At 35.0% G+C, this 27215-nt stretch overlaps 1 protein-coding gene across 5 annotated transcripts in view; it reads left to right on the forward strand.

Moving 5' to 3' along the window:
• The window catches only part of LOC143228909 (uncharacterized), a 98561-nt gene that overhangs the window by 49728 nt on the left and 21618 nt on the right, over positions 1-27215 (forward strand). For 4 of the 5 annotated variants that reach the window (XM_076460354.1, XM_076460352.1, XM_076460351.1 and 1 more), the window contains 3 exons: positions 15351-15492; positions 22632-22774; positions 25515-25623. In XM_076460354.1, the coding sequence (XP_076316469.1) occupies positions 15479-15492; positions 22632-22774; positions 25515-25623 (266 nt within the window). In that variant the 5' untranslated portion in view covers positions 15351-15478. Of the gene's footprint in view, positions 1-7590; positions 7913-15350; positions 15493-22631; positions 22775-25514; positions 25624-27215 lie in introns of those variants that run through there. The other variant, XM_076460355.1, reaches the window with a different exon arrangement.

Here is a 27215-nt window from a genome sequence, read left to right on the forward strand (position 1 = left end):
TATACACAGATATTGCAGGATGTCACGAAGCATTCAGACTCTGCATCTCTTAATTCAACAAACGGGTTGCTTTTTAGGCCACTTGTACATGAACAGGTTTGTGATTTTATCATAACTTACTCAGAAACTGTACTGTGTTTCTGACGTTTGCATGTGTGTGACTGACATATTCTGTAAACAGCTAATTTCCGTCTTCTACAGAAGATTTGTTCAGGTGTTTATACAAATTTTTTATTAAACGACTACAAGTCAGCAATAATTCGAATTTGTCGAAATGAGCTGTAGTGCTCTTTAGTCGTATAGAATAAACCTATTCCACAAGATGTTTAAAAGTAAAAACCCACTTCTTCCTATAAACTTACGTCTGAAAGGTGACTAAGACTTTTCTTTTTCGTTTCAAAATGTTATTTTTGCATCAATGTTTGTAAAATAGTAAATGTAATTGTGATAGGATGTCCTTATCTGGCCAGTTGTAAGCATCTAAGTAAAGCTACAACATAAAACTGGACAAGCTATTCACGTATAAAACTTAACTGAATGTCTACTAAAATTTTATTTTAATGTAAAGTTGAGTTACACTCAATATTTTTATGACTTTATAACATAGAAGTCAGTAAATATCTTCCAGTGTTGGTTACCTTTACCTATAACCATACTAAGATGTTATATGCAGAAAATATATACTGTTCACACACTGCTGTTTTGCGCAGTTTACGACTTAAGGTTAGCGTCGTAAGCAATTTAACTGGAATGGAGCTTGTTTGTATTGTTTGTTTACTGTTATCAGCAAAGCTACACACGGGCTATCTGTCTTCTGCCCACCATATGGTTTTAGCAATATGGGGGCATAAATGGAACAACATTGTTGAAAATGTAATGTTTTGATCCATTCTCCGCATAAATATTTTCCAAATTTTTATTTTTATTTCAATTTACTAAATGTTTTACCTGATATAGTTCCACTTAATTTAGTTGTTTCTCATCACGACTGTGTCTTTGTTAGACTCATTATTCAAACTGTACATAGTTTGAATATAAATACTAGAGCATTCCACATACTTTAAAGATTAAAGATAGTTGAAGCGACACAGAATAGAAAAACATGAAAAAAAACGACGTTCCGCCATTGTTAACTCGGCATCACGAGGTTCCTTACACGACATATTGAGTTACCCGATGAAGCCATGTGAACGGTGGCGAAACGTCGTTTTATTACATGTTTTTCTAACCCATTTTAGCTGTCTTTATTTTTTTTATAATATGTGTCGTTTTGTGTAATAAACTACCAATCATATTAGCCACAGTTTGTAATGAAAATGCAATACAGGTTCTGTCAAGCTCTGTGGAAATACTGCATTGCGTAATTATGCTCTGAATATAACTCGAGGACAATATACAAATTTCAGTTCTCCATATAATCTTATTCTAATGCAACCAATTATCTTGTTTAGCATGCTAACAATTTCCGGGCGAATATCGAAGTCTTCAAATGGTTTGTTTGTTTTTTTCAATGCATTCACATTACAATAGCGGAACAAACCGGAAAATGTCTTACAGTTACTGCTGGTATTGCTTAAACACATTCCAAGCCTTAAATCTTGAAAAACAAAAATCATAATACTATTAAAGTTTTCACTTCAAATAAAATATATGTTAAGCTTGTTTAAACTGTCCAATAAACTCACAGCAGGCTAAAAGGAATAACTAAGTCATGCAATGATCATATTGTAGCATGGATTATTAGGACTAACGTATTATCTCGTGAATCGTTATTCAAGGAAAAGTTTCTGGGATTTCAATTATTTTTCGCTATTTTTTTCAGTAATGGTAATGGTTTTCTGTGATTATTTCCTCTTATTTTTTCTTATTATTTGTTTAAAACGAACATTTAGTTGCATAAGTTACATATATTAAGTAGAGTTCAGTTTTTTTCTTCTTTCTTTGTTTTCTCGTCAAGGCCTAATTTAAGCAAATCCTACCAGACCACTAATTGGACTAGGTCACTGGGAGCCGCTTAAAACCCCAGCGTGGTCTAGGAGCAGAAACTGCTTGGGGGTAAAGGAACCACTTAGTTATGATAAAAAACTAAACTATACGAGTTAAGGTATACTTACGTGAAAATAGTTTGTCATAGCGACCGAACATTATACCCAAAAATGAAAATACTGTTTAAAGTCGTTAGCATATGTGACAATTTAAATGTTCAGGTGGTGTTAACTACACTGAATAAACCTCTCTAAAGTAGTCATTTTGCTATAATAAAATGTCCCTCATAAATGCACTTTTGTTATTTGTACACGTGAAATCTAAAGTATATACACAAATGGAACTCTATCCTGAAACAGGAGAAATAATAATAACGACACAGTTAGTAACCGAATTTAATAGTGTAAACAACAGAGTGAGCAGTTAGTAACGAATTTAATAGTGTAAACAACAGAGTGAGCAGTTAGTAACCGAATTAAGTAGTGTAACCAACAGAGTGAGCAGTTAGTAATCGAATTTAATAGTGTAAACAAGAGAGTGAGCAGTTAGTAACCGAATTTAATAGTGTAAACAACAGAGTGAGCAGTTAGTAACCGAATTTAATGGTGTAAACAACAGAGTGAGCAGTTAGTAACCGAATTTAATAGTGTAAACAACAGAGTGAGCAGTTAGTAACCGAATTTAATAGTGTAAACAACAGAGTGAGCAGTTAGTAACCGAATTAAGTAGTGTAACCAACAGAGTGAGCAGTTAGTAATCGAATTTAATAGTGTAACCAACAGAGTGAGCAGTTAGTAATCGAATTTAATAGTGTAAACAAGAGAGTGAGCAGTTAGTAACCGAATTTAATAGTGTAAACAACAGAGTGAGCAGTTAGTAACCGAATTCAATAGTGTAAACAACGGAGTGAGCAGTTAGTAACCGAATTAAGTAGTGTAAACAATAGAGTGAGCAGTTAGTAACCGAATTAAATAGTGTAAAAACCAGTGAGCAGTTAGTAACCGAATTTAATAGTGTAAACAACAGAGGGAATAGTTGGTAACCGAAGTTAATAGTGTAAACAACAGAGTGAGCAGTTGGTAACCGAATTTAATAGTGTAAACAACAGAGTGAGCAGTTAGTAATCGAATTTAATAGTGTAACCAACAGAGTGAGCAGTTAGTAATCGAATTTAATAGTGTAAACAAGAGAGTGAGCAGTTAGTAACCGAATTTAATAGTGTAAACAACAGAGTGAGCAGTTAGTAACCGAATTTAGTAGGATAAACAGCAGTGAGATCTTTTAGAGTTTACGCCAATCAAACGTGCAAAACCTCCATGATGGTAAAGGAACCACTTAGTTATGATAAAAAACTAAACTATACGAGTTAAGGTATACTTACGTGAAAATAGTTTGTCATAGCGACCGAACATTATACCCAAAAATGAAAATACTGTTTAAAGTCGTTAGCATATGTGACAATTTAAATGTTCAGGTGGTGTTAACTACACTGAATAAACCTCTCTAAAGTAGTCATTTTGCTATAATAAAATGTCCCTCATAAATGCACTTTTGTTATTTGTACACGTGAAATCTAAAGTATATACACAAATGGAACTCTATCCTGAAACAGGAGAAATAATAATAACGACACAGTTAGTAACCGAATTTAATAGTGTAAACAACAGAGTGAGCAGTTAGTAACGAATTTAATAGTGTAAACAACAGAGTGAGCACTTAGTAATCGAATTTAATAGTGTAAACAACAGAGTGAGCAGTTAGTAACGAATTTAATAGTGTAAACAACAGAGTGAGCAGTTAGTAACCGAATTAAGTAGTGTAACCAACAGAGTGAGCAGTTAGTAATCGAATTTTATAGTGTAAACAAGAGAGTGAGCAGTTAGTAACCGAATTTAATAGTGTAAACAACAGAGTGAGCAGTTAGTAACCGAATTTAATAGTTTAAACAACAGAGTGAGCACTTAGTAATCGAATTTAATAGTGTAAACAACAGAGTGAGCAGTTAGTAACGAATTTAATAGTGTAAACAACAGAGTGAGCAGTTAGTAACCGAATTAAGTAGTGTAACCAACAGAATGAACAGTTAGTAATCGAATTTAATAGTGTAAACAAGAGAGTGAGCAGTTAGTAACCGAATTTAATAGTGTAAACAACAGAGTGAGCAGTTAGTAACCGAATTTAATGGTGTAAACAACAGAGTGAGCAGTTAGTAACCGAATTTAATAGTGTAAACAACAGAGTGAGCAGTTAGTAACGAATTTAATAGTGTAAACAACAGAGTGAGCAGTTAGTAACCGAATTAAGTAGTGTAACCAACAGAGTGAGCAGTTAGTAACCGAATTTAATAGTGTAAACAACAGAGTGAGCAGTTAGTAACCGAATTTAATGGTGTAAAGAACAGAGTGAGCAGTTAGTAACCGAATTTAATAGTGTAAACAACAGAGTGAGCAGTTAGTAACGAATTTAATAGTGTAAACAACAGAGTGAGCAGTTAGTAACCGAATTAAGTAGTGTAACCAACAGAGTGAGCAGTTAGTAATCGAATTTAATAGTGTAACCAACAGAGTGAGCAGTTAGTAATCGAATTTAATAGTGTAAACAAGAGAGTGAGCAGTTAGTAACCGAATTTAATAGTGTAAACAACAGAGTGAGCAGTTAGTAACCGAATTCAATAGTGTAAACAACGGAGTGAGCAGTTAGTAACCGAATTAAGTAGTGTAAACAATAGAGTGAGCAGTTAGTAACCGAATTAAATAGTGTAAAAAACAGTGAGCAGTTAGTAACCGAATTCAATAGTGTAAACAACGGAGTGAGCAGTTAGTAACCGAATTAAGTAGTGTAAACAATAGAGTGAGCAGTTAGTAACCGAATTAAATAGTGTAAAAAACAGTGAGCAGTTGGTAACCGAATTTAATAGTGTAAACAACAGAGTGAGCAGTTAGTAACCGAATTTAATGGTGTAAACAACAGAGTGAGCAGTTAGTAACGAATTTAATAGTGTAAACAACAGAGTTAGCAGTTAGTAACCGAATTAAGTAGTGTAACCAACAGAGTGAGCAGTTAGTAATCGAATTTAATAGTGTAACCAACAGAGTGAGCAGTTAGTAATCGAATTTAATTGTGTAAACAAGAGAGTGAGCAGTTAGTAACCGAATTTAATAGTGTAAACAACAGAGTGAGCAGTTAGTAACCGAATTCAATAGTGTAAACAACAGAGTGAGCAGTTAGTAACCGAATTAAGTAGTGTAAACAACAGAGTGAGCAGTTAGTAACCGAATTAAGTAGTGTAACCAACAGAGTGAGCAGTTAGTAACCGAATTTAATAGTGTAAACAACAGAGTGAGCAGTTAGTAACCGAATTTAATAGTGTAAACAACAGAGTGAGCAGTTAGTAACCGAATTTAATAGTGTAAACAACAGAGTGAGCAGTTAGTAATCGAATTTAATAGTGTAAACAACAGAGTGAGCAGTTAGTAACGAATTTAATAGTGTAAACAACAGAGTGAGCAGTTAGTAACCGAATTTAATAGTGTAAACAACAGAGTGAGCAGTTAGTAATCGAATTTAATAGTGTAAACAACAGAGTGAGCAGTTAGTAACCGAATTTAATAGTGTAAACAACAGAGTGAGCAGTTAGTAACCGAATTTAATAGTGTAAACAACAGAGTGAGCAGTTAGTAACCGAATTTAATAGTGTAAACAACAGAGTGAGCAGTTAGTAAACGAATTTAATAGTGTAAAAAACAGTGAGCAGTTGGTAACCGAATTTAATAGTGTAAACAACAGAGTGAGCAGTTAGTAACCGAATTTAATAGTGTAAACAACAGAGTGAGCAGTTAGTAACCGAATTTAATGGTGTAAACAACAGAGTGAGCAGTTAGTAACGAATTTAATAGTGTAAACAACAGAGTGAGCAGTTAGTAACCGAATTAAGTAGTGTAACCAACAGAGTGAGCAGTTAGTAATCGAATTTAATAGTGTAACCAACAGAGTGAGCAGTTAGTAATCGAATTTAATAGTGTAAACAAGAGAGTGAGCAGTTAGTAACCGAATTTAATAGTGTAAACAACAGAGTGAGCAGTTAGTAACCGAATTCAATAGTGTAAACAACAGAGTGAGCAGTTAGTAACCGAATTAAGTAGTGTAAACAATAGAGTGAGCAGTTAGTAACCGAATTAAATAGTGTAAAAAACAGTGAGCAGTTAGTAACCGAATTTAATAGTGTAAACAACAGAGTGAGCAGTTAGTAACCGAATTAAGTAGTGTAAACAATAGAGTGAGCAGTTAGTAACCGAATTAAATAGTGTAAAAAACAGTGAGCAGTTGGTAACCGAATTTAATAGTGTAAACAACAGAGTGAGCAGTTAGTAACCGAATTTAATAGTGTAAACAACAGAGTGAGCAGTTAGTAACGAATTTAATAGTGTAAACAACAGAGTTAGCAGTTAGTTTAATAGTGTAAACAACAGAGTGAGCAGTTAGTAACCGAATTTAATAGTGTAAACAACAGAGTGAGCAGTTAGTAACCGAATTTAATAGTGTAAACAACAGAGTGAGCAGTTAGTAACCGAATTTAATAGTGTAAACAACAGAGTGAGCAGTTAGTAACCGAATTAAACAACAAGTGAGCAGTTAGTAACGAATTTAATAGTGTAAACAACAGAGTGAGCAGTTAGTAACCGAATTAATAGTGTAAACAACAGAGTGAGCAGTTAGTAACCGAATTTAATAGTGTAAACAACAGAGTGAGCAGTTAGTAACCGAATTAAGTAGTGTAACCAACAGAGTGAGCAGTTAGTAACCGAATTAAGTAGTGTAACCAACAGAGTGAGCAGTTAGTAACCGAATTAAGTAGTGTAAACCAACAGAGTGAGCAGTTAGTAACCGAATTAAATAGTGTAAACAACAGAGTGAGCAGTTGGTAACCGAATTTAATAGTGTAACAACAGAGTGAGCAGTTAGTAACCGAATTTAATAGTGTAACAACAGAGTGAGCAGTTAGTAACCGAATTTAATAGTGTAAACAACAGAGTGAGCAGTTAGTAATCAAATTTAATAGTGTAAACAACAGAGTGAGCAGTTAGTAACTGAATTTAATAGTGTAAACAACAGAGTGAGCAGTTAGTAACTGAATTTAATAGTGTAAACAACAGAGTGAGCAGTTAGTAACTGAATTTAATAGTGTAAACAACAGAGTGAGCAGTTAGTAACCGAATTTAATAGTGTAACCAACAGAGTGAGCAGTTAGTAACCGAATTTAATAGTGTAAACAACAGAGTGAGCAGTTAGTAACTGAATTTAATAGTGTATACAACAGAGTGAGCAGTTAGTAACCGAATTGAGTAGGATAAACAGCAGTGAGATCTTTTAGAGTTTACGCCAATCAAACGTGCAAAACCTCCATGATGCTTTGTAGGAAGATGCAACCAGTACAAAGAAGTTTCGCTTTCCATTGTAGAAAATAGAACATTTGTTGTTTTTCGCAACTTTGTTTCTGGATATCACCACGTTGTTTCACTGTTTCTCTTCCACTTGTTCAACCATAGTAGACACAATGCGTAACGTTTAAAAACCTTAGTTTGCTTACGTGACTCAGTTGTGTGTTCCATGCCAAACGTGCGACGTCAGGTGAGAAAAAACAATTACGCATTGGTTATCCGTGATATGTGCGTCGATCCGACGGACACTTCACATATATGTATAGTACTGAATAGAGACATCGTGACCATTATTGTATTCCGTGCTACTTGTATTAAACACTCGTCGATGAAATCTCAGTTTAATGTCACGAGAAAACGCTGTTTACAATGTCACAGGTTAACGACAAGCGCATGTCTTGCGTGAGATAATCAACTCCAGCGTCAGAGCTTCGTCAATCGTATCTGATATTCCTTAACCTTGGTTACACAAGCTGTATACGAAACCGGTGAGTGGTCTAGTTATGCGTCTTCTCATAGATTTTGCTCGCCAAATTTTTCAGAATCTAAGATAACAGTGGAAAAAATTACATTAAAATGTTACATATAACTGAAATTGTAAGCATTATATAAAGTAAACTAGTTTATTACTTCGATAAAATATGTGAATTATCGTATAGAGTTTTGGTAAGTAAGACTAATAGGTTTATCCGATTGATTCACAAGTAGAAATGTTCATTTTGTTCAATTTCACGCACAAACTACTTAAACGCTAGTCGTCCCTAATTTTGAAGTTATACACTAAAGGGAAGGCAGCTAGTCAATATTATCCACCGTCAAATGTCGAGCTACATGTTATCTAAGAACAGTTGGATTGACTATAATATTTTATCGTCTTCATGGCTGAAAAGGCGAGAATGTTAGATGACAGATTTGGATCCATCTGGATTGCAACTTAGAACGATTTAGCTCGCAATCCAAAGGGATCCAAACCTGTCATCTAACATTCTTGCCTTTATAAAATCTGCAACTAAAAACCGTATAAAGTTAAACCTATTAAAATGTCTCATAGCCGTGAAGTCTCTTTCTCTATCTCTCTCTTTATATATGTATATATATTAGCAAAAGGCAAAATATAGAAAACATTACAATATCTAACAACATTCTGCTTGTGTCTTTACTTATAACTGTTGAGCCTATAGATCAATCCTCAATAAACCTAGGATGTGCTCTTAACCCATCTCCCAGGAAAGTGATACGGGGAAAGGGTCGTTGTACGAATCTGACCATTCTTTTGTCACCCCTAGGTGTCCCCTATGTCTTCCTTGTGTGTTGAAAGGGTGTATCAACTTGTAATTTTCTTTGTAGTTTTAAGTGTAGAATTCACGACGGTCAACGGCGTGCAGTCTTTAGCATACTTGAATTCTTTGTTTCGGCCTGGTATGGTCAGGTGGTTTAGGCTCTCGACTCGTAATCAGAGGGTCTTGAACTTTCAGCCGTGGAGGCGTTATAAAGTGAAAGTCAATCCCACTAGTCGTTGGTAAAAGAGTGGCCCAAAAGTTGGCGGTGGATGGTGAAGACTAGCTGTCTTCCCTCTAGCCTTACACTGCTAAATTACGGACGGCTAGCTTTGTGTAGCTTTACGCGAAATTCAAAAACAACAAAAAACAAACAAACAACAAACATTCGTTGTTTCAGTTTTTTTATCTCGCAGTAAAATTGTTTAGTATTCGTTTGAGGTGATCATTCACGCCTTACGAATGCAACAAACTGTTTGTAGAATTAATTTTTTTTATTCCAAAAGTGTAAAACTGTAGAAAACGTCAAAAACAAGTCGATGTCCCAGTGACGACATTTTGTGACTTCAGACGAAAATGACGAAAGTTCCCACGATCGTCAGAAAGAAAACAAAATCACACACACACACAAAATACGTTTCCACCAACCTGCTGTACGTCCAGTCAACTATTACCAGGTTCTTGTTTTAAAATCAGTTGATCAAAAGTCGTCTTTCGGTGTGAGCGCACGACCACCGCCGTTGTTGATACCTGCTAATAGCTAAAATATTACAGCTGTCAACCCATAATTATACTTATATCAGAATCACGTGTTACTAATAGTACAGTATTACATGTAAGTGTGAGCTAGTGTTGATGCACGTACAATAGAATTTTTCTCGTGATATTTGAGGGAGGTACATCAATAACATACTAATTTTAAAAAACATTAGAGAAAAAACGAAATAATGTAAAAAGTACTAAAACTGAAAAACAACAGAAAAGTATGTTGTAAGTTACTGTGTTACTATAACTGTATCATAATCCAGAAAATACGTCCACGTGCTAAACTTCAAGGAAACCTATTGTACAATGATTGTGTGACGTAGAAGAACCATATAATAAATAATTTTCAGAAATCATGAGGTTATAGTAACAAATTAACAGCATTAAAAGACCTCAATCGTTAAGTGTTAACTTAGATAAAAACCCTGTTATAGATTTATCTGAACTTTATGTTGAACTTATGATTTTCAAACTTTACGAAGAAATAAGATTGGATGGCTGATAACAACGGTTAAATAACGTAAATAGATTTTGAACAGCTCGTCCTAAGTTCAATAAACTTTGAAATAAAGTTTGATTCCTTTTAAACACCTAGAATAGATTATAATGACAAGTTATTATTCAAGTGGTTTAATTTTTTATGAGCGTAAACAGTGATCTATTTAAAACCCCACGTAGTAAATAGAGGTAATAGATACTATAGAAATAGAAACTTTTTCTCTGTAAATACGTTTCTATTTATAATTTCTTTGTCTGGACAAATTATTTTTATTTAATGTAATTATAGCTGTAATTCTCATAAAGAAATAATCTTTTTTAAAATATGGTTTTATGGCATTTTGCCAGGACAAGAGAAAAATTGGTTCAAGTATTTAACTATTTCTTCGGATGAATTAAAAAAAAAAAAAAACCCTACAAAAACAAAACTGCAAAGTAGAAACATTTCTTTTACCTAAACAACTTTGTAACTTATTTTGTGAACTTATTTCGAATAACACTGAATTGAAGAAAGAAAAGTACTGATTTCCCCAAGTGGAAGGTACCAAGAAGTCATTTCAATATACTTAGACGATTTTGGACAGAACTGCATGCTGAGCAACTTGTTCGATTGTTTTGATTGATAACGTAATAGCTCAGTACTGAATATATACGCTAGACTAGTTGCAATAAATGGTACTTTGTATACTAACTCAGTAAATTATAAATCTGGAAATCCTGGATGGATAATGTTAAGAACTATAATGGATATTTAAGTTGCATCTACATATACATATGGAGGCCATGATATTAATTTTCCAGCAGTCAAATACAAAAACGTGTGACAGTATTTTACAGTTTCAAAGAAAGCACGTGACTGCTGGCTCGGCCTAATAACAATTCAGTTGCATAAAAACATCCAGCTACAAATCTAAAAAGTAAAATTTCATTTCATTTGTAATTTTGAGAATATTTATGACCGTAATAAATTGTGAGCAAGACTTGCTGAGAATGTTATAAGTACTTAAAGTTTGAAAGTGAAAGAGAATATAAACCAGCATTTCAACTACCTTAAATCTGCTATATGCAGTGTCGACGAGGCCTATGTCCAATTACTTTGGGTCATCAGCTCGGCTGGGACATGATAGACACAGGAGTGGTTAAGATATTATTATACACTTAAAATGTTTAAACGTTTGTTTGAAGTAAATATGAAACAAGTATTTGTGTTGTTATTTTTATTTTTATGTTTTTCTGATCTAATTCTTACGCGGTATACTTAACGGTCCCATCACGAGCCAATGGGAGACATTTTTGTTTTATAAAAACAAAACTACCCAATCCATATTTTTCAAAAGTTGAACTGATATTTTTATTAGTTGGAAACATTTCCTGCACTCCTTTAGTGTCAGAGATACCAAAAGCATAAAAAAACATGGAAATCTCCAAATGACACGCAGAGGTATTCAGGTACCGTTTAGAACCACCTTGATAGATATTGTGCAGCAAGCTGAGTACAATATTATGTCGGTAGCTGCTTTCAAAGTGTTCCTGTCTGCTCATCCTACTGCTGACTATCGTAATGATTTGATCTTCCTTACTGAATCACAGGTGAACTCGTTGAAAAGTAAAGATGAAAAAGTGATAGCAGCAGTATAAAATGTGGGTAATTATTTAATTAATGATGCTAAGAATGTGGCTTTATTGACATATAAACTGAATTTACTCTCAGCAGGTTGATCTTTCTACTAGCTAGTACTAAGACTTGAAGATGCTGTTATTTCTTGAACATTTATCAGTTAACAAATTAAAACATGTCTCAAAGTTGTCTCGAAAAGACACATCCAAAACCACCCTCTTTGGGAGTTTTTGTATTGAATTTTCTTTTAATATTCAGCAAGTTGTAATGTAAGGAAACTCCTTGGCCCCTGAGGGCCGTGTTAAAAATAAAATACTGACTTCAGAGGCGGTTAATTAGTTATCACTTCTAAACGCTTTCATTTCCCGTACACTTATGGTTACATTAATTTTTAAACTTTCTACAGAAACTTTAGCCAGGTGGTTAAGGCATTCGACTCGTAATCCGAGGCTCACGTGTTCGAATCTCTGTCACACCAAACATGCTTGCCCTTTCAGCCGTGGGGGCGTTATAATGTTACAGTCAATCCCACTATTCGATGGTAAAAAAGTAACCAAAGAGTTAGCGTTTGGTGGTGATGACTAGCTTACCTTTTATCTAGTCTTACACTGCTAAATTAGGGACGGCTAGCGCAGATAGCCCTTGAGTAGCTTTGAGCAAAATTCAAAAACAAGCAAACTTTCTACAAGCACGTAACACATGATTAATGGTGGTCACCTGGTCCTTGCGTGTAGTCATTCGTCAGCTGGAGATTTGTCTGATTTATCTGCATAATCAGAACTAAACAAACATGATCCATCACAATTAATATTTGTTAAAATAAACTATATAATAATATAAATATCCCTCTAATATTTAATTTTAATATAAAGTTTTTACACAAAGCATGCTATATTCAGTTTACTGTTCCTTGATAAGATGGCATAATATAATCTATCAAAATGAATATTTGATACGAAACAAATGAAGATTCGCGGGGTTTGAGGCACAGTGTTGACGTTATTTTATCAAGCTGTTGATCCTTTTTCTGAGTCCATCTCTAAAGTCCCCCAGTGGCTCAGCGGACTTACAATGCTAAAAATCAGGTTTCGATGCACGTAGTGGGCAGAGCACAGATAGCCCATTGCGTAGGTTTGCGCTTAATTCAAAACAACAACAAAACAACCATGTCTAAAAGCTGTAATATTTTGGAGAGTTAAGATAGGGACTTATAGCTTGAGGAAATAATGTTAGTTCTATATCTCAAACCTTAAGCTTTCTGCTTACATCTATCTGCGATTTTATTTTTACTTTAAGTTATCTGTCGTTTTTCTGTAATTTTTTTGAAGAACTCTATCCCCATTTTAACATAACAAGTTTTGATAACCTTGTATAACCGACTTGTTTTTATACCGTTCATTTCCCTAGGGGTCTATATCTTCCATCATACTGAGGATTTTTTGTTTTATTTGTACAACCCACAAGATACAGTGTAAACATCTTATGTTTTTACCTGGTTTAGAGATGTAAGAATGCAAAATTTATATATATTTTGCTTAGCTTTTTATGCAGTATGAACACGTGGTCCAAAAAGTCACTGGGAGTGCCTTATTCTTTTGTTTTATTCTAGTAGATAATGTATATTCATCTCGAGATGATACTGCAGTAACATATTTCAGCGTTGTAAGCTTACTGATGATTCACCAGTGAACTGCAAAGTTTGCTTGTTTTTGAATTTCGCGCAAAGCTACTCGAGGGCTATTTGCGCTAGCCGTCCCTACTTTAGCAGTGTAAGACTAGAGGGAAGTTAGTCATCACCACTCACCGCCAACTCTTGTGCTACTCTTTTACCAACAAATAGTGGGATTGCCCGTCACATTATAACACGGCTGAAAGGACGAGCATATTTTGTGCGACCGGGATTCGAACCCACGACCCTCAGATTACGAATTGAACGCCTTAACCCACCTGGCCATGCCGGAGCCTGAACTGCAAAGTAGAAAAAAAGTGTAACTAATCAAACAAAGGCAATACTCACACACACACACACATATATATAAAAATTATAAGTTTATGATTTTTTGTAATTTAATTAAAATAGAAAGATTTTCCGACCACATATTATTAGTATTACTTGATACAATTTTTACCAATGTCCACATTACCACTGCCCTTGTTGTTTTACACTTAGTGTTATTATTAGTGCTTCTTTATCCCACTGGTACGATTATTGTTGACAACTATTTCTATAGATTTTTTTATGCAAACAGAAAGTAGTTACGTCATCGTTTTCCTGCATGGAAACCTTTAAAAAAATCGTCTTTATTTCTTTTAGTACCACTGTAATGACCTCCAACAATCATGCAGGTGAACCGGGTAACTATACCCTAGGGCAGTACTGGTCCACTGGTCTTTTTATTTACGGCCATATAGGGGGTAAAACAGTAAAATTAAAGGGGAGCTGCTAAGTGAAACACAGGCAGTTTAACATGTAAAAACGAAGTCAGTAAAACAAACATGTGCTTTATAAAGTCACATACTCATTTAGTATTTGGTTGGTTTTTTATTTCATTCTTTTGTCTTTCTTCTATATACACTGATTAGTGTTTACTGGTGTAATGGATTTCGAATTGACTTTACGAAAACGTGACAATGATCTCGACTCGCATCTAGACGTTAACAAGTGTACGAGCCCTTTAAAAATGTTTTCGTGAATAACATTTTGAGACCAGACACACATTGTGTAGACATACAAAACTTTCTCAAACCCCCGCTGATAGTTAAAAAAAATTAACTTTCAAAATTATGCTATCTAAAATACGAATATTGTCATTAGAATACGTTTTATGTAATTGACCAATGAGCGAAAGATGTATTCTTGTAACTTTACTTGTCAGTTTGTGGTCTATATATCAAAAACAAATATATAACTAAACTCCGTATGCTTTAGTATGATGTTACGTTTCTCTTGATTCCCAGTGGCCTAACGGCATGTCTGATGGTTTTGATACCAGTGATGGGCAAAGCACAGATAGCCCTTTGTGTTTCAGATTAACTATATTTTTTACAACACTTTACAGAAGTCGACGAAATGTGTGACCCTTACTCTTGTTCAACATCCAAATTATCGAACTATTCTCGTTGTTCAAATTATTGGGCAATTTGAATCATTTCATGTTTTTACTTTTCCTAACATTCAGTTCGACATTCTTTGCGCAAAATACGTCGGAAATCCCGGAATATTTCGCAAAATTAATTGTAACATTAATGTTAGTGATTTTGTTAATTTTTGTTGTTGTTATTAGGGACCCTGAAATCAAAACGTCATGGACCTACAGTAAGGTTTGGATGCAAAGAGTTGAGAAAAATACTTTAGAAACTAAATCAGGTCATATAAGATCCTCTCGTTAGTTCTGTACTGACGTTTGTAGATATAAACACGATCTTCGTACGTGAAGTGACTCAACATGGCCAGGTAGTTAGAGGCGCTCGATCCGTAATCTGAGAATCAAGGATTCGAGTTCCCATCACACCAAACATGCTCGTCCTCATTTAAGCTGGGGGAGCATTAAAATGTTTCGATCAATCCCACTATTCGTTGGCAGAATAGTAACTCAAGAGTTAGCGGTGAGTGATAATGACTAGCTGGCTTCACTCTATGGTCTTACACTGCTAAATTAGGGACGGTTAGCGTCTTATAGCTTTGGGCGTTACAAACAAACAGTTGTACATGAATGTATATTTTTAACAAGAACTTTAACGTACGTTTTGTATTTTATTTTTCTTTAGTGGTAATATGTTCCGGAGCCACCTCCAGACTCTACGATGACTGCTCTACTGATCACCTAGAAACTTGCAAAGCAACAGTTCTGCAATACAGGGACGTGAGTGAAGCGGCTTTGTCACAGCTCGACATAATGAAATTATGCAAGTAAGATTTTAGTGAACCAAACAACAAACTGAACGTAATCGTATAAACATTAAACGAAGTTTCAATATAACTTAAAAAATTACCCATGACTTCTGATGAAAAGTAAAATACCTCTGTAGATTAGAACTAAATAATAATAAAAAATTATAAGTTTATAAGAGTTAGTTGTGTATTACCAAACTGAATATAAGTTCCCGGCATTTTAAATCAATACCAGAGGCCCGGCATGGCCAGGTGGTTGGGGCACTTGACTCCTCACATGGGGGTCGCGGGTTCGAATCCCCATCACATCGAACATGCTTGCCCTTTCAGTTGTGGGACCATTATAATGTGACGGCCAATCCCAGTATTCTTTCGTAAAAGAGTAGATCAAGAGTTGACGATGGGTGGAGATGCTTTGTTGCCTTCTCACTTGTCTTACACTGATACATTAGGGACCACTAGCGCAGATAGCCCTAGTGTAGCTTTGCGCGAAATTCAAAACAACTAAACCTAATCAATATTCAAGAAAATTAACATATTTTATGAATAGAACACATTGATTCAGGAGGATGACCTTGGTTTTTGATACATTGCTAGCTCTGAACCCAGTATCTCAGGAGCAAGGTTCGGCTAAGTGAGCCCTAATTCCAAATAAGGCAAAATAATATTCACACGTGTAAAAAGTTGAAACAATATTCAGGACTGTTTTAAACGAAAGTAACATTAAAAATTGTGTATGCGATTATTACAAAACACAAAAAGACCAGTAGTTTGAAATGTCGAAGCCACGTAACAGTAGTAGTAAACCACAAATACCTTTATAACTCGAAAATGTATAAACTATACCCATGAAGTAAGTATAATTTGGTCATGTCATAGTACTGGAAAAGCCACCCACGACAGGAAATCGTCATAAGAATTGTAGTTCGTACAGCTGACTTTATCTGCTTGTCACCTAATACATACCCGGCATGGCCAGATGGTTAAGGCACTCGACTCGTAATCCGAGGGTTGCGGGTTCGAATCTCCATCACACCAAACATGATCGCCATTTCAGCCGTGGAGGCGTTATAATGTCACGGTCAATCCTGTTATTCTTGGTAAAATAGTAGCCCAGGAGTTGGCGGTGGGTGGTTGATGACGAATTGCCTTCCCTCTAGTCTTATACTGCTAAATTAGAGACGGCTAGCGCAGATAGCCCTTGTGTAGCTTTGTGCGAAATTCAAAACAAACCAAACCTTTAGTTAATCATATACTTACTCAAGTTTCGAAATTCGATTAACAAAGTTCCATAGATGCTTGGGTGTATGCGTCATGTTTAGTATTTGTTAATTTAAATGTATATATAAAAAAACTAAAAATAATAGTTTGTTGGAATTTTTAAAGGTGGACAATCCTTGTACGCCATTACTGTAGATGGGCTATCTGTGTTCTGTCCGCGACCGCGAATCGAACCCTGATTTCAACATAATAAATCCATAAACGAACTGTTAATTCGTCGAGAGTGCGTGTCCCTTCACTCCAGTGGCTCGGCAATAAGTTTGCAAGTTTATAATGGGTTTCAGTACCTGTGTTGGGCAGAGTCCATTGTGTAGTTTTGTTCATAACAACAAATAAACCCATCAGAGACTTATAGAGTTAAAACTGAAATAGAAGAATTTGTTCATTTACGCATAAGTACAGTAATATTTATTGTAACCCGGGTTCGAATCCCAGGTGCACCAAACATTCTCGTCTTTTCAGCCGTGGGGTGTTATAATGTGACGGTCAATCACACTATTCGTTGGCAAAAGAGTAGCCCAAGAGTTGGCGGTGGGTGGTGATGACTAGCCTCCTTCCCTCTAGTCTTACACTGCTAAATTAGGGACGGCTAGCGCAGATAGACCTCGAGTAGCTTTGCGCGAAATTCAAAACAAACAAACAAACGTACACACACTGTTGAGTAATAAACGAACCAATTACAGAGTGACAAGCTATCAACACATTTGAGAAAGTCGAAAATTAAAAGCAAAGGTTTCATAACACCACACATTTGTCACTCTGGCTAAATGAATAACGTTGTTGTAAAGGTATATCCCTCTCCTCTCTTCACCTTATGCATATCTAAATGCACATGACTGAATTGCGCCACCTTGGCTAAATGCATTTATCTTAGTTGTAATTATAAACTCGGTAATAACCATTATATAATAGTAGTAACGAGTTAACAATATACTAGTAGCCATATTCTATGCTTACGAAAACATTCTGTGAATTGCCAAACAACCCATTCGCATCTCACATGAGGCTGCATGATTGCTTATGCACCCACTCTACGTGAACCACCTGCAGCTATATCAGCTAGATAAAAAAAAAGTATACTATTTACAATATCTAGATCCAGATTCTAACTGTGATCTAATTTACGAAGATAAAGTTTTCAGCTTTGTTTATCATCTTTGTTTTGGAAATCATCCATGACTTTTGATGAAAAGCAAGGTAACCGTGTGGATCAGAACTAAGAAACAAATAATTGGTACTAAGTCTTGTGGGTGACTGGGCTCTTTCCTTATCTTTCTTGTAGCTTTTCTTAGCGATAGCCACACCACTTTGAAGTTGCATCGTGCCAAAAATCACCAAATGTTGTAATGTTTTCCCGCCCATTTCTACCTTGATTCCTTACTTTTGGTACTCTTGCACATTATGCACTTGTATGTTTGTGTATATATAAACATACATAGGGGAAATCAATTTATCTGCAGGACTGGCATTGAATTAAATGGTACAAACACTTTATGAAACATGTTACTGGACTAGATCTACTTCCACATGGTTCCACAACGTATACTGTTTCAAGAATAAATAAATGAAACCACATTTAAAAGTAACAAATATTTGTATTTCCTACTTTTGAAGTTCATATATCATGCTGTATTATAGCCTACAGACTATATAAATCTCCTTGTGATTTGCGACGTGCGCACGTTTGACTGACGTCACGACAGTTCAGATTGCAACGTTAAACTTACATGACGTCTTTTTAGTGTTTATCGACTGGCGGAGAACACGCTATTGTAAAGTGGTGCGAGTGGTTAAAACAGATGACCTCTCTGGTTGGACTTTGGCCCCTTTCGGGGAAATAAAAAACTCATTTCGGTCTTTTATCAAATATGCAGAGAATATGTAGGGTAGCAAGTATGCAATTTTTTGTCATTTTCTATGAATATGCAAACGCAAGCGTTACGTGTAGTTTTGCTTGTCAATTACATACATAGCCATTAAGAAGTTTTGTTCTTGTAATATTAAAACTGGAGCTATGAGACTTGACACCAAATAAAGTTCATAGCTCTTCAGTGTTATTTCTTTTCTAAACATGATTATACATTTGGAGTAGTAACACTAGGTTACAAACTGGACAAAATTATCTCTGAAATGCTCACACATATTGACTTTTTATGTTAGGAACTGGAGAAAAACTTTTCAGTGCACTTGCATTTATGGCAAAGCTACTAAATCTACCTGCTTTCGTCCCCAATTTTGTATTGCTGCCAAGAGGGTAGACAACCAGCTCGCAGTATCCAAGTTCCACTTTAAAGAATCGACTCTCACTCTTATAACGCACTCACAACTTATTAAAGTGCGAGGAATATTTTGTGATATCGTACAAATTCGAACTTGGCTGGCCTAATCTAAAACCCAGAGTTCTACCACAAGTTTCAAGCGAGTACGTTTTCATTACATATTGGGTTAAACCATCACTACTTTCCACAGTTCATGGCACCGAGAGAATGCGAGTGTTCTGAACTTCTAGTGGTCTGACTCACTATGATTAAACATCACGCTGAGAAAGCGTACTGCTGTTTTTATTTTGATGTGTGCCGCCAAAGATAACCAGTTCAGAAGAATATGATCTGCCATCAAGATATTTGCAAAAGTGCAAACAAAACAAACAATAACAAAAACCACATTCGTATGAAGAACTTTTTTTTTTCCCAGCGGCAAATTCCAGCAGTGTTGTGTAACTTTTGGTGTAGTACGGTGCCTAACTGTGCTAAAACACTATAAGCAACGCGCAACGCAACGCCGTGCGATCGTTATTCACTCACGGTGATAATTTATATGTGAATGTTCTGCACCATGGGAATTTTCACATATAAGATACATAGATTCTTTTTTTATTACTATTATTTTTTCTCGAGCGTTAAAAGATCCGGTTACCCAAAATATAGATGTAGGGAAGGTTCTAAATGAAGTTCGTGGAACTTATAAACATGTCACATTTTAATAAACGTTACAGTCTAGGTCGCTGAACTAACGCATCTCATTGGAAAAAATTAAATAGAAAAACTTTTACGAGGATAATATATTTTACACATGACATTAGAACCTCAAATAAATATATTGTCACCATTAGATCAAAGTGTATTCCTGTGTAAATAAACTGGACCAGAAGATACAGCGCGTATTTTTTATTCTCTTTTGTTATCCACAACGCTAATATCTCTCGATTTTCTCGAGTTCCTTTAATTACGAGTCGTAAGTGGAACGTGGTATAATGATTAGTGTTCCCGGACTATGTACCTGAGGGTACAAACTTGACGTTCAAATCAAACACTATTCAGTCAAATAAGAGTAGCTCAAGAGTTGACTGTTTATCAAGTGTCTTTCCTCTGTCTTTCAGTTCAAAACTGGAACAGCTACACGCAGATAGAGCCCGGCAAGGCCAGTTGGTTAAGGTGATCAACTCGTAATCTTAGGGTCATGGGCTCAAAACCTCGTCACACCAAAATGCTCACCCTCTCAGCCGTGGGGGCGTTATAATGTTACGATCAATCCAACTATTCGTTGGTAAAAGAGTGCCCAAGAGTTGGAAAGGGGGGATGACGCCTAGCTGCCTTCCCTATAGTCTTACACTGCTAATTTAGGGACGACTAGCGCAGATAGTCCTAGCGTAGTTTTGCCTGAAATTCAAAAACCAACCATACGCAAATAGCCTTTGTTCAACTTCGCGCGAAAGTTCTAAACAAACCGTAAATCGTTTCTTATTAGTGTTGACTTTGGCAACTAAAAAGGTTATACTGAAGAACAAAGATTGAACCAGAAAAATTACGCCTCTCTGAGGAAAGCTGCAATTATTTTGCACAATGTTACACATTGCTCCCTATTGTAAATGATTAAAAATACACCCGAAAGGTGAAATGTTCTATGACTTCTGTATTTCTTCTGTTCCTTTGACTAGAAGAAACTAATAGCTGTTATTTCATCTTGATCTTAAGCGTTGGCGCTTCGTCAGACCTTATTGATATTTGCAAAGCAAATGGTTCATTAGTATTATTGTTTGTTAAGCAGAAAGCTGATTTTATGAGTGAAAGCTGAAACCTAGGTTATTAGGAAATTTTTCTCTTGTTCTTTCTTTATTTGATAGACATATTGTAGCACTATTTAATATATGCGATATACAGAGGAAAGAGTGTGTAATAAGTTTTTCCGATGGAAATATTCGTACACTCAGGTCATATAGATGTGATCAGATCGGAGATCAAAATTGTCATGAGGGGAATATCCCTTGTACTTAATGACGTTGGAGAACAAAATAATATGGACCAGTTTAGAGGACTAGAAATATCTCAGAAAGAATTCTGTCTCATCTAGGAAAGAAGTTTGCACCATCTTGTGCAGGTGATAATCCATGTACTCAAAGGTAAATGGCAAAAGCCGTTCAAAAACTCCAGGTAATATTACGTTCCATAATTAAGAAGGATCACTGGTTGGAAAAGCGACACAAGTCACCTGTATACAGGTCGTTTCCACAACAAATCTGTTCAACCGTTACGTATTTCAAGGAGCTGGAGAAGGAGGCGAGTGTTCATGCTAATCTATACCAAAACATGCTGTGCCTAAGAATTTCTGTGTCATTGGATTGTTAAAATGGACACTGTAGAATCATTTTTGTCCTAAATTAGCAGGGGCAGATTAGCCCACCAGGATACCAGGCAATTGCCCAATGGGTCAGTGCAGTTGAAACATTCTTAGAAATTGGTTTCAAATTTTGATTGTGTAACCTGTGTGCAGCATATGGTATTGTACTGGTTGGTCTTTTAATGCCAGTCCACTTTCGTACATTAAATGGATTATGGAAAATAAGTAAGGAGGAGTGATGTGCTTTGGACATAACAGCCTCATGCAAAAAAAACTACACTGCTGTTACAGTTGTCAGATAATTTTTGCATAACCTTCTTATCTTCTTACGTTACTTTAACTCTTTTTTTTATTTCGGGTAATTTAAAATATAGTTTATCACAAATGTAATAATGATAGATTCTCCTAGCTTTTCATGTTTGGGTTTATCTTTTGTATTTAGGTGTATTTGGAGGCTTATTGTGTTATCACTTCGTTTTTTGCTAATGGGCCCGGCATTGCCAAGTGGTTAGGGCATTCGATTCGTAATCTGAGGGTCGCGGGTTTGAATCCTTATTTCGCCATACATGCTCGTCCTTTCAACTGTGAGGGCTTTATTTTGTGACGGTCAATCCAACTATTCATTGATAAAAGAGAAGCCCAAGAGTTGCCCTCCATCTAGTTTTACACTACTAAATTAGAGACAGCTAGCGCAGATAGCCCTCGCGTAGTTTTGCGCGAAATTCAAAACAAACAAATAAACCGTTTCTGCTAATGCTGTGAAATACTATGGTATTATATTTATATCGATGATCGAAATAACAGCCCATGCACTTAACCACATCACTATAAATATAATTGAATGATCTTGAACCGAAGTGTCACATGCAATGTTTGTTCATTCAGGAAATTGGCTAATTTTAGATCCAATTCCCAGCGCTTTATGGGAGTTAGTGAGAAAATATATCATAATCACGCCTATTAGTATTACAGTGGGTATGCATGGACATTGATAAATAAATAACTACATGAAAAGTATATTTCAATTTTATCTTCTAAAAATATTTTATTAATTATAGTTCATAACAATCAAGAAATTGGTGGATCTTCGATCAGCTTCTAGTTTTTAGTTTATTGTTGTAGAGGGCGCTTTTGAAAAATTCAAGTGTAAATGATCATTGTCTTATTTAATTTATTACACTTTTTTTAAAAAACAACAATGCATTTTGAATGATGCGTTATATTATGTTATTGATTTGTTTTCAAAATATTTTCTGCAGAAAATTAAGAAATAACATGAACTGTATCTTCAACCACTCCAAGATTTGTCTGGAACCCAACCAAAGGCTTCAATTAAGTGATCTAATTATTCAAACCAGAAATGATATTCATTATATTTGTGAAGGAGAAGATTCTGTTGATGGTGAGTTATATGAAATGAGGTGGAGCTAATTTGCTGTAAAGCCAACATATCATTTGCTTATTGACAAAATCATACTAATAATAAGTTTTATGAACATTGATAAAACTGGGTACAAATGACAACAGCAAATAACGAACAATAACAAATAAACAGATTAATTATTTGTTTATTTGTTGTTTGTTATTTATGTTTTTATTTAAATTCACCATTACAATTTAATGTATTATAACTTGAATGGTTAGAGATTTTATATCCGATAGATGAATTTTTAGTCATTTCAGAAACAGTTTTTTGCATTTACTGTAAGAATTGCTATACAAATTTTACATTACCTGACGTAAAGACCACATTTGTGTTCGCTGCCATTTTCGTATAATGAATTTGTAGTTCTTTTTAATAATGAACTGAGTACAGACCATTGTGGCCAGTGATGACATTTAAAAATATTTCAGTTTACCAGGTTTATATGGTTCCCCGCCAGTGGCACGGCAGTGTGTGTGCAGAGTTGTAAAGTTAGAAACCGAGTTTTAATACCCATGGTGAGCAGACCACAGATAGCCCATTAAGCAGCTTAATGCCAAATGCAAACAAACAAAACTTATATTGTTAATTTCTATGATATTAATTTTATACAGAAACTGTTCTATGAAAAACCAACGTACAAAATTTTAATAGAACATAACATAAAGTTTGGGAACAACTGAACTACATGCATGTCATATAGAAATCAACTTGTGACAACCCTCCACCAATGGTAGTGTGACACACCTTCCTGATACATGTTACTCCCTCTATTCGATTGTACCAAACTATCACTTCACAGTAATATCGTCAAGATGTTTTTGGTTTTTGAAATTCCTTATCAAGTGAAGATATATTTTTCTACTTCACTTTACCTGTTTTAAGTGATAAATTACCTTTATCGTTCTTCAGTTTTTTTGGATTTCACTGAGATTTATGCTCCCGCTCAGAAAATGTTATGATTTATTTACATTAAAGTTATATAGATGGTGGTGTTACTGCTTTCCTTGGATGATTTTGTTCATCCATGCCACTCTGTCAGGTCTTTCTGATTGCCCCTTTCTGGCTGACAAAGAATTACCTTTTTTCAGCTGCTTCCATTTTACCTGTTCATTTTTCTGAATCGTTTTTCCAACCTTTCACTTTGTCTGTTAGTGGGGCAGGTTCTTTCTTTTTTCTTTTTCGCTTCCTTCCATCTCTCACCTTTAATTTCAGATGGATCTGGTTGGTCTAATAGGTTTCGTACCTATTTTTGGTTGCTTCATTGCCTTCAAAGCTTTTTACTGTTGGTTCCTTTTCCTTCTGTTTCATTTCCTTGCACCATTTCTTTGTTTATGGAGTTTTTTCCTTCCTCCCTTATCCTTTTGATTAGTTTGGTCTTTTTTTCCTTGTCTCATTTTTCACTGTAATAATTTCCTGGTATTTTCACTTTGATTAGGCACCGTCCCCTTTACCTGCATCTTACTCTTGTCATACATTGGAGGTACTTCTTCTATCGAGCACTGAAACTACATCTTATATGTTTAGTTCCCATTATCTGCTTCGAGTAGGTATTCTACCTGTCACCATCCTTTACTTTTTGGTGAACCTGTGACTGGTTATAATTCATTTTGCATGCATATCTCTTATTTGTCAGGGAAATGTCCCTTTTTCTTTATGAATCCTGCTATGTAGCAAGTATTGTCTGTCTATATATGCATAAACAATTCAAATCTACACTATAAGACCATGATAACTCAACAATTATAATTTCCATTGCCACTAAATGCACACTGTTGATTCTCTTTCATATCCCTACATGGTGGCTTGGTTTTGAGTTATAGTTGACTTACCAAAAGTATGATCTTAATGCTACCCTCGCATGGATGTCTCTTCCAAGTGGGTGGGTTTTAAATATAGTTGACTTGCTGTGTATAGTCCGTCGTGCCATAGCCACTCTCAACCTAAAGGCACATCCTTTTAGCCACACCCACATTGATGTACTATGTGGGATTAAGATTGCAATACTGTGTGGTTCAAATCCCTATCCAGCCATTGTTCTCCCTTTTTCAGATGTGCTTTTCTCAATTCCCACCCATGTCTGCAACACTTATTTCCATACTCTGTGAAGAATATACCCAGTACAGAAATTGTGCAGTCTTCCACATGTGGTCATCTACTCTTTTTCAATGTCCTATGGATGCTTTTGAGGCATGCTTCTTTCTTTCCCTTGCACCAGTCCCTCAATCTATTTAGTGTGATATTTTGTCTATTTATGTGAGAGGAGGTAATGTACCACATCAGAAGTTATAATCTTCCTATACTGAAAATATATTTCCGATACGTATTTATATCAACTTATACTTCCCACACTTCTTCCTCACAGAAAATCGGTTCTTCCATTTTCTGCCTCAACTCAAAGTTATAATACAATAGGATCGAATAGAGGGAATTACATGCGTCAGGAGGATGTGTCATACTCTATTGGTAGAGGGTTGTTGGATGATGATTTGCATACGAGATGCAGTTGAATCACGTTAATCATGGAGTACGTGAGAACTTGAAGATTGTGGCATGTAAAACAAAAATTGCTTATAGAGAGCAGCACTGAACGAGAATGTACTTATGTGAAAAGTGGTAACTACGTATGAAAATATATTTTCAGTGTAAGAAAATTAAAACTTATGAGTAAATATAAAAAGAGGTTATAAAAATATACTATAAGATTTGTTCGTTATAGAATATTGGACAGGAGGAGGGTGTTATGGAAGAACAACTATTAAGAAATGTAGTGAAGACTTTGCTAAGAAGTCAGTAGACAAGAACATCAACTCTGAGGCTAATTGTGGGTAGGTACTCTAACAAGTTTACAAATGTTTTCCTACTACTGAAATTTTTATGGGTTGTATTACAATCACTTTGATAGTTTATCGTGTTGCTGGTATGATTATGTTTTCCATAATTGTTACATTTGCCAAAGTGTTACTGATGTAGAATATATGATTAAACTGATTGTTTTTGTTTCTTATAAAAACAACAACAACAAAAATAATTATTTATGAAAACTACTGTCTTGCATAGTCGTGGGGTTAGATTATTGTATTTTCTTTTATATGACCTAATTGGGTGTAGTTCTTATTAGAAGAGCTGTTTGTGTATTCTGTCTAATGTTCTAACATCTAGGTTTTGACTTGTGAACACATACTGAATTATCAAGTGTTGAAAACCAATGGAATTTCAATTTCTAAATGACACCATATCGTAATCATAGCAAGATGTTAAAACTAAAGAAAACTAATGTAGTGCTTTGTAATTATCTTTTGAAATTAGACAGAATAAATTATTTCACAAATACAGCAAGTATCTCTCACATGGCATATTAAATCTATAAGTTACGGTTATGGATGAATGAATATACAGTACAGAAGAAAAAAATGTTACTCCAAAGACCACTTGAAACATTTTTTATGTTATTGACAAAGTGTACTAGACCTATTGTGGTATTAATCCAACTTTTTTATATTTTTTACATACACAGATTGCCATGTTTAAGTCTATATGAAAGGATCTCTTAAACATGGAATATCGGTTTCCTGTATAAAATTGCCTTCCTAAGCACCATTAATTATTCAGCCTTTAAGAATGAAAATGTCTGTAATTGGGCTGTAAATGCACAGGGGCAAGACGACTGAGGTAATTCTTACATAATTATATTCCAGTGAATGACACGGAAAACACACATGGAATTCAAGGCTGTTTCTCTTCATTTCAAGACTTTTCCTAAGACACCTCAAACTGCCTTCAAATAAACAACATTATTTTCCTCAGATTATGCTTAAATACTTAATGAGAAAGACTAGAATTTGACTTTTATGAGTCAGGAATGATTTTATTAAGATTATCTTTAAAAGAAAAATTGTCTTTAGTAGCTCAGCAAAAATTTAAATGACTTAGACTGCTAACAATCAGGTTTCAGTACCAGCAGTGAAGAGAGCACAGATATTTAATTGTTTAACTTTGCACTTAAGAACAAACAAATAAACTTTAATAATTCAGAAAGGATTATATTAGAGAACCAACATGATGGAAAGCCCCTGTCTATGAAATGCTTTCCATTTTTCTTGATACAAACTGAAAGAAAACAGTGTCCTCTGAATATGTTAAACCTAGTATTATTCAGTGGTGATAATAAAGACAAGAGTAAACGAAATGATGGAAAAAAAAGACAAAGAAAGAAGGTCACTCAAAAATAAAAACTTAAATTACAGAAACAGATAAAAAAAAGTGAAAAAATGAACCCTAAATTTTAGGAATAATATAAAATAAATTCCAAAATAGGCATTTTACTTTTTTGTTATTACATACATGCTTAAACCATGTTATGAACTAATAATCTATAAATATGCTATAGTTGCTTGGCTTAGCTGTTATTGCCTTCATT

This window comes from Tachypleus tridentatus, chromosome 10 (genome assembly GCF_004210375.1).
Source record: "Tachypleus tridentatus isolate NWPU-2018 chromosome 10, ASM421037v1, whole genome shotgun sequence".
In the NCBI taxonomy this organism is placed as follows: Eukaryota; Metazoa; Arthropoda; class Merostomata; order Xiphosura; family Limulidae; genus Tachypleus; species Tachypleus tridentatus.